The sequence below is a fragment of the Oryctolagus cuniculus genome, chromosome 3 (assembly GCF_964237555.1).
Source record: "Oryctolagus cuniculus chromosome 3, mOryCun1.1, whole genome shotgun sequence".
NCBI lineage: Eukaryota > Metazoa > Chordata > Mammalia > Lagomorpha > Leporidae > Oryctolagus > Oryctolagus cuniculus.
This window is the reverse complement of record NC_091434.1, coordinates 122,623,525-122,631,874: the sequence shown is the minus strand read 5'-3', so window position 1 is coordinate 122,631,874 and position 8,350 is coordinate 122,623,525. Positions and strand designations below refer to the sequence as shown.

Here is an 8,350-nt window from a genome sequence, read left to right as displayed (position 1 = left end):
GGTCTGCTACCCTCTCATTTGTCGACAGATTAAAATCTCTCTTTCCTCCACCCCCAAACCCTGTCCTTGTGATGTGGATCTGAGCTCTCAGTAACAGAACCACGGGCTGAGGCTCCCAGCTGGGTCTGACGCCAGAGTGCAGCCTCCCCACAGCTGGCCCTCACCTACCCTGTGGAATCTACCTTTGTTCCAGCAAGAGAATGTGGTTGCTAGGGGAACACGCACGCGGCATTCCAGGTGCGTGGCGTTCCAGGAGGAACCGTCGAGCAGGGCGGCAGGACACAGTGGGGAGACCCCAAAAGATGCTGCTGCTTCTGCTCACCTGTCTCCTGCCCACGGCCGGCGGGAAGGGCTGCCTCCGCTGCTGGCCGGAACTGCCGGCCTTGCTGAACTACGACCTGCAGATCCTCTGGGGCTCCCCGGGGCCACCCGCAGAGCTCTCCCAAAGCCTGCAGTCCCTATTCCTGGAGGAGGACACCTTGGCCAAAACTGCATACCTTGGTCAGACACAGCCAGGAGACCAGGGAGGCGGGCCTGGCCCCTTTACTTGGTCTGGGCCCTTACCCTCTGCCCAATTCCTTGCCCTCAGATCGGAACCATTTGGAAGAGGCAACAGCCAAATTCTTCAATGAATTAGACCAAGCCATTAAGAAGTGGCGGGATGGTGAGGCAGCCCAGTGTCCCAGGCCCTGCAGCCTAGATCAGCCCTCGAGGGAGTTGCCAGAGTCCCTGTGGCCCTGGAGCTGGGAGGATTGTGAAGGGTGGAGACAGACATAGGAGAGCTGTGTGCCCTGCAGAATTTCTGTTGGAAACCCCAAGCTTGAGGAAGCCGAATGGTGCAGCCCCCTCTCCCTTCTGCTCCATCCAGACAAACCCTTACTGCTGGAAGAAGTCCACATGTACAAGAGTCTCCTGGCTGAGAAGCTGACTGAGAGGTCGGGGGAGCTGAAGGAAAGGGGTGAGACGTGGGGCTGCCCCAGCCCTTTGCTGCCCATCAAGACCCATGGCCTGTAGAAACCTCTCTCAGCAGCTCCTCCCAGGCTTTTCCTAGGAGCCTCCATCCCTGCCCACCTGCTGGGTACCGCCCTGTGTCCTGCTCACACCCTGAGCCCTCCTGGCTCCTTCTGCCTCCCCAGTGCCTCAGTTTCTCTACTGTCTCAACCTCCCAAGCAGCCTGCAATGAATCTTGTGGTGAGTGTGCTTGGGGACTGGGCCTGGGTGAGGGAGGAGGGCCCTGGCCTCTCTACAGCTCCCACCGTCCCTCTCCTAGACATCCACACGCCACTGGAGATCACGGAGTGTGCAAACTGCGGGACTCACTTCTTCTCCTGTGACGACCCTGCCCTCTGCCCAGGTCAGGGGCCTCCATCCCTCTTCTGGCCTTCCGTGTCGTTGTTCTCCACCCTCAGGGTCTTGTTGCTTCTGTCTCCAGTTCCTGGTCCAACTCAGAGCTTCTCTCCGCCTCCTCCCCTGGGGAAGGTGCAGTGCTAGGATTCCCTGACATTGCATCTCCAGCTTCAGAGCCTTATTAGACCCATCCGTCTCCAAGGTCTACAAAATCAACATCCTTGCAAAAAGCCCCAAACCTTCAGGGCCACTGACACCATCTCACTACCACCAGAAAAGCCTTTCTTAAGGAACAAATGTACCCATAGCATCCACTGTGGCTCCCAAGCACCCCAGATAATGTCCAGCCTCCTTGTAGGGCCTAGTGCCTACTTGTCTGTACTGCCCCTGACTGCCCAGCCACAGCCAGCTGTGGCCACTCTGGGCACCAGGCAGCTCCATGCACCTGTCTTTGAGCATGGTCTCCACCTGGAACAGTTTTGCCCTTGGCCATTGGAAGTGAACCCTATGTAGAGTCTTTCCAAGTCCAGCTCAGAGGCCCTGTTTCCTAAGGATCTCTACCCCTTGGGGCTCAGCAGCTGTCCTAGCCTTCACCCCACCCCTCCCCTGGAGCCTGTCCCATTTCCCTTGGACATGGCACCACCATGATCTGTGTGTCTGCCTCCTAGAGAGCAGCACCCCGTCTCCCTCCTGTCCAGGTGAGCACAGAGTAGGTGACTGAGCTGAGACGGTCCTGTCTGGCTTTCAAACACCTGGCTCCCCTTCCACTTCCCAACCCACCCCTCAGCCAAGCACCGGCGGAACCACAAGTTGGCTCTGGGCATCAGCACGATACTGCTCGTAGCCTTAGCTGGAGGTGGGTGAGTGACTTCTTCAAGCCCTAGCAGAGCACCACCCCCACCAAGCAAGACACACCTGCTCCTGGGCTGACCCACCTCCACCCTGTTTCCTGGCCCAGATGCTATGCTTTGTGGCTCAGGAAGAAGAAGAAGGAAGAGGCGGAAAAGGTATAAGCAAAGGAGAGTCCTGCAGAACCCCAGGGTGCCCACAGAGGGAAGAGTAGGGCCCATCCCCAGGGTAGCACGGCCTGGAGACTCCAGCCCTGGCCCCCAGAGCAGAGTGGGATTGCGGGTCAGGTCTCATGGCAGCCCCATGTGCTCAGACACAGCAGGACCAGGGACCCAGGTCAGGACAGCAAAGAGGCTGTGGCCCTGTAGTCCCCACCGACACATCCCCCGAGGACTCCCTGGAGCACAGCCCTGGCAGCCCCGCACCCTAGCCTGCACAGAGCAGCAGGTCAGAGGGACCCTGGCCACTGTGTGGAGTCAGGGTGGAGTGCCTGCCCCCTCTCTCTCCGCAGGAACAAGGCAAACACATGACTCTCAGGGATGAACAGAAGCTGCAGTCCCCGTCAAGAAGCTCGCTCATCTCCAGTCCCAATACCGCTTCCTCCCGTGACCCCTTCCACCCTGGGCATCCGAGGTGGTGACCGTCCAGAAGTTCTGAGGCCCAGGAGCTCCTGCTCCCTGCATGATCTCCCTAGACCCACACCAGCATTAAAATAGCTCCTGGTGTTCCACTTGACCTTGCTGTGTGCTTCCTACTGGGCCCCACACAGGGCCCTGTGCACCTTCCCCTCTCCTCCCCACTACGAAAGCTTCCACCCTCTTCTCCACCAGGTACACCTGCTGTCCTGGTCCTGACCCACAAGCACGGTAGGCTCACCCAGCCTTGCCTACTTCCAACAGCAGAGATGAGGGCAGGGGTGGCCCTCAAGGGGATCCCTGCCTCTGAGTGTGGAACAGAAGAGGTAAAAGTCTAGCTGAAGGCTGGGCAAAAGCAGAGACTGGGGAGCTATAGCAGGGATAGCCACCGCTTGTGATGCCAGCACATAGGTGCTGGTTCGTGTCCCAGTTGCTCCACTTCCTATTCAACTGGCCTGGAAAGCAGCAGAAGATGGCCCAAATGCTTGAGTTTCTGCACCCACATGAGTGACATGGATGAAGTTCTGGCTCCTGGCTTTGGCCTGGCCCAGCACTGGTTGTTATAGCCATCTGGGGAGTGAACCAGAGATGCAAGTACTCTCTCCCCACCTGCTCATCCCTCTGTAATTCTGCCTTTCACATAAATAAACATCTTTTTTAAAAAATAGCAAGGAGTAGCAGGAGAACCTCAAAAAACAAGCTTAAATCCCACCATCACTGAGGCCACCTGACCCAGACGTCCACCCTGAGACTCCCCAGGTCCCCAAGGATCCCCTGGTCCTGCCCGCAGGGCAGAACTTGCCCACTCCTGTTCCATCTCCCGCCATGCCCCCTTCCTTCCCAGGCTCCCAGGCCAAATGAGTGCCCTGATGCCCTTCTCTCCTCCCCTCTCCCCTGTGACCTCCCCAGTCACCCTCCTATGTCTCTCAGCCTGATCCAGGATTTCCCCTGGGACAAGTCAGGGTCCCTTCTGCAACCTCAAGGCAAGAAGTCCAACATGGCCACTCCAAGTCCAAGGCTGTGGTCAGCACACCAGTTCCTGGTTGTCCCTCTTGGTGTTTCCATTGTCCTATCTGAACACAGAGAGTTGGATGTGGAGGATACAGTATTTTAATCAACTGGTCTAACCTGCCCCTCGAACTGATTGCTCTCCAGCACTCGTTCTTGCAAAGGGTCCAAATGCAACATCCTCCTTCCTTCCCTCCTGTCCACGGAAACCCTGCTGGAGTCCCAGCCCAGCTCCTAGAACAAGACTTCTTGTCTCTTTAGATCGGGCAGCAGCAGCAGCATGGGCAGTAAGGGTCACTCCCAGATAGGTGCAAGGACTGCAGGAGACAGAGATGCAACACAGATTGCAAATAGCAGCCAGGCTGGATCTCAGCCATGAATGTCTCCATCTCACCCACGGGGGAGATCCAATGAGGCTTCCCTGAGGTGGCCGCTTAAACCCATGTGAGAGTCCAGGGACCAGCAGGCAGGCTGGCAGGCAGGAAGGGAGGCAGAAATGGGTGTTGGGATTTAGGGTGCACTGCTGTAGACGAGCAGAGGTATGAGCAAGACCTTGGCGGGTTCCGAAAACTTCATGGAATGGGGTGTGGCTGGAAGGAGTGATCACATAGCAAGAGTTGAGGCCCAAAGGGAGCCAGTGAGAAGAACCCCTGAGACTCTTGGGGCAGTAGGGGAGTCTGGGGGAAGAATGGTGATGTCCAGGGAGAATGACAGACATGCAACAGTGGGGGAGGGTGTGCAGAGTGCTGGGAGCAGAAGCACCCCCTCAGCCCAGCTCTGCACATCGTCCCTGCTTCAGGAAGGGAGGTGAGGTGGCTTGAGGAGGCATAAAACACTCTGAGGGTATGAGCCTATTGGAATTGTTTTTAAAGATTTACTTATTCAAAAGGCAGAGCAACAGAGAGAGAGAGATCTTCTATCCACTGGATGACTTTCCAAATGACTGCAAGAGCCAAATCTGGGCCAGGCAGAAACCAGGATCCAGGAACCGCATCTGGGTCTCCCATGTGGGTTGCAGAAGCCACCTGACCCAGATGTCTACCGCTGCCTTCTCAGGCACATTAGCAGGAAGCTGAATCTGAAGCAGAGCAGCAAAGACAAGAAGTGGCCCTCTGATATGGGATGCTGGTATCACAAGCATGGCCTAACCCACCGTGCTACACACCGGCCCCAGGCTGTGAGCATCCTGGGGAAGCCAGGCAGCTTCCACCAAAGCTCTGGTGGCCTGTGGTTCTCTCTAGGTGTCTTTGAAAGCTGACTGCCAGCCAGGACTCAGGAGAAGCCAGGTTGCCCAGGCAGTAACATTGTTTTTCTGTTTGTATTGAAATTGAGACTTAGACCATTTTCTGACACCTGCAGGAACAGGAGAAAACCGTGGGTGTTACTTAGAGCAAGTGTGAATTGGTGTGTCTGTGTGTTTGTGTGCAATGCATCTCTTCCAAACAGTTTTTGATTTCTGTGGGCATCTTTTGCGTGAACTCTAGAGACGGAGTTCTTCAAAAGCAAGATGGAGACATGCTCCCATCTGCTGACACACCATCACATGTTGGGAAAGGGCTGTAGCATGCACTGACATGCACACCCAAAGAACACACAGATTCGGGGCCTTCTGATCTCAGATCCAAGCCAGGGGATATGAAGCAAGCAAAAGGCCCTCTGCTCACCTGTGCACTGATCTTTGAACCCAGGCCCACCCACCTCCAAAGACCTTTACCAAGCTCATGTCCTGGCTTCCTGGTGAAACTACTGCATGCACAGAGGTGAGGGAGGCAGAGGCAAACTTTAGGAATAGAATCTTCGCAGAAAGAAGACAGGCTGTTCAGAAAAGAGAGCAGAAAGCCCACCTGTCAGAAGAAAGGCCATTCACATCCTATGCACTTCATGTGTTGAAACTGAGTCAGAACCTGCCTCTTTGATGATGTTTAAGCAAACAAAGAACTACAACCTCGGGCCAGTTCTGTGGTTCTGTGGCATAGCAAGTAAAGCCACCACCTGCAGTGCCGGCAGCCCATATGGGCACCAGTTCGAGTCCTGCTTGCTCCACTTCTGATCCAGCTCTCTGCTATGGCCTGGGAAAGCAGTGGAAGATGGCCCAAGTCCTTGGGCCCCTGCACCCGCATGGGAGACCCGGAAGAAGCTCCTGGCTCCTTGCTTTGGATCAGCTTAGCTCCGGCCATTGCGGCCATCTGAGGAGTGAACCAGCGGATGGAAGACCTCTCTCTCTCTCTCTTTGCCTCTGCCTCTCTGTTGCGTAGCGGGTAAAGCCGCCGCCTGCAGTGCCAGCATCCTGTATGAGCATCAGTTCGAAACCCAGCTGCTCCATTTCCTATCCAGCTCTCTGCTATGGCCTGGGATAGCAGTAGTAGATGGCCCAAGTTCTTGGGCCCCTGTACACACATAGGAGACCCAGAAGGAGCTCCTGGCTGCTGGCTTCAGATCACCACAGCTCAAGCTGTTGTGGCCAACTGGGGAGTGAACCACTGAATGGAAGACCTCTCTTTCTCTCTCTCTCACCTCCCCCTCCTTCTCCCTCTCCCTCTCTGCCTCTCCTTCTCTCTCTATGTAACTCTTTCCAATAAATAATCTTTAAAAAAAAGAGGTGACCGTACTTTTCCTTTATGAACGTGTCTGCTAAGCACATACATTCCTTCTTTTATCTCAACTCCAACAGAAGTTTCCCCGCAAGGGAATCTTTTATTTCTGCATAATAAAACAACTGTGTCTTCTCGTAGTAAGAGCCCACCTGTCCTGCTTCTACCACCAGGAGAAAGGGAGGCCTGGATTGAATTCCCTGGCTTTGGCCTGACCCAATCCTGGTGTTGTGGGCATTTGCAGGGTGAACCAATGCACAGGAACACCTTCTCCTCTCTCCCTATCAATTTGCCTCTCAAATAAATAAATAAAAATCTTAATAAGAAATGTGTCATCCTTTCCTCTTGTTCACCTCTCTGCTGTTACAGAGGTGTTGGCAGTGACCCTCCTGGCGAGAGAGAAAAGAGATTCCCCCTCCTTTTCTCTCCAACAGAGGCAAGAGAAGAGGAGCGTCTGAGAGCCAGAACCCAGATGGTGCAGAGCCGTGGGGTCCAGGTGGGATGTTTGGATTTTCCTGAATGAGATGAGGGTTGGAAGCAAGGGAACAATATGAATTGATGGATGCTTCAAGGACTCATGGTAGAAACTGGACATGGGGAGGACAAATGTGGACAGACTCCTTGTCTGGTTAAGAAAGGCCCCTGCCTTCTCTGGAGCTGTGAAATACTCTCAGCATACAGGGCGGGGCGGGGTAGGAGCCTGTGGTGCACCCCTCCCACTGTGAGCTCCTCCTCCCTCCGTTCTAGTGGGCAGGTTGTTTGGCAATCAAGGTGATGGACAGGTGATTTCAGTTGTCATAAATTATAAACCTCCATGTGCTGGGATCCTTCAGGCTTAGATTCTGGGTTTGTTGAGAATGTTCCAGAGAAGACCTGAGCCCAGGAGGGCATTTATAAAGCATGATTTCTATAGGGTGGATTCCTTCACCTAATTCTGAAGTGCAATTAAAACCACATTAAAGGATTTCTTTCCATCATACACCCACAGGGACAGAGGGAACAGAGGAGAGGACAGCAGCGATTAAACCTCAGCAGCTAGAGGTAACTAAGTTAGCAGACCCAAGCCAGCCAAGGCAGGAACCAATAGTGGATAAGAAAAGAGACTCAACCAGAAGGCTGAGAGCCAGAGACAGGCAGCACTGGGAGCCACCGTGCCAGCCACAGGGGGACACTGTGTACAGGAAGTGTGCAACCACGATAAAATGGACACAATTTCAGTCTGCAGTTACCACCGGCATGGCCGGTGTGAAACAACATCGCTGGTCAAATTTTCCTCCTCTCCAGCATTAGCCATTCCCCTGACCCCACCCACACTGCACAAAGGTCTCAGGAGCTGGCAGCACCAGAGTCCCCTGCACCGCGGGCAGGCGGAAGGAAAGGGTTCAGAAGAGAATTTAAGAGCCCTGCTCACCCAGCGCCCGTGGGGACTGCTCCTGCTCCACCTCCCCAGGGCCTGGGTGGGGGTACCAGGCACAGGTGAGGATGTGACTGGACCAGAACAGATGGCCAGCAGAGCATATGGAGGCAGGATGATCAATGAAGGGCCCGCCCAGGCCTCCAGAAAGCTGACAGTGGGACTCTGGCCCTTGTACTTGGCATCTCTTTCCGTTTCCTGTGTTCTAATGGGTGCACATCTGGGGCCTTGGTGACCCTGGCACCTCCCAGTGCTACCTAATTCTGCCAAGATTTAGGTTAGATTGCCAAGAACTCCTTCATGAGCATGCTTGTCCTTTGCAGTCTGACCTCTCCAGAGCCCATGCCCTCAGCTTCCTCCTTTCCTGGGCTTTCACTCTCAAGGCCACCATCCACCTCCTGTGACACGCTCAGGGCCAGGTACTGTGAAGAAGGCCAGTGTCACCCCTTGCCATCTCAGCACTCACTGAGCTTACTCCGCCCACCCATTCTTAAACCTGCTTACGT

The 8,350-nt window shown here is 54.9% G+C and overlaps 1 protein-coding gene across 7 annotated transcripts; it reads left to right on the top strand.

Moving 5' to 3' along the window:
• The first annotated feature begins 252 nt into the window (after nucleotides 1–252).
• On the top strand, nucleotides 253–3,229 carry TEX51 (testis expressed 51). Of its 7 annotated transcripts, none has more exons than XM_008258425.4 (8): nucleotides 253–501; nucleotides 590–664; nucleotides 869–958; nucleotides 1,174–1,191; nucleotides 1,271–1,354; nucleotides 2,135–2,203; nucleotides 2,306–2,354; nucleotides 2,708–3,226. In XM_008258425.4, exons 1-8 carry the CDS (start codon nucleotides 303–305, stop codon nucleotides 2,724–2,726), a joined length of 603 nt encoding a protein of 200 aa, XP_008256647.1. In that variant the 5' UTR covers nucleotides 253–302; the 3' UTR covers nucleotides 2,727–3,226. The 7 variants fall into 7 exon arrangements, with proteins under 7 accessions (XP_008256647.1, XP_008256645.1, XP_069927664.1 ...); XM_008258423.4 differs by having other exon boundaries at nucleotides 2,135–2,207; nucleotides 2,708–3,221; XM_070071563.1 differs by having other exon boundaries at nucleotides 2,306–3,229.
• The last annotated feature ends 5,121 nt before the right edge of the window (nucleotides 3,230–8,350 follow it).

Coding starts and splice junctions, on each gene's coding strand:
- TEX51 (XM_070071563.1), top strand. CDS start 303: ATGCTGCTGCTTCTGCTCACCTGTCTCCTGCCCACGGCCGGCGGGAAG. Junction 665..868: donor CATTAAGAAGTGGCGGGATG/GTGAGGCAGCCC, acceptor TGCTCCATCCAG/ACAAACCCTTACTGCTGGAA. Junction 1,355..2,134: donor CGACCCTGCCCTCTGCCCAG/GTCAGGGGCCTC, acceptor CCCACCCCTCAG/CCAAGCACCGGCGGAACCAC.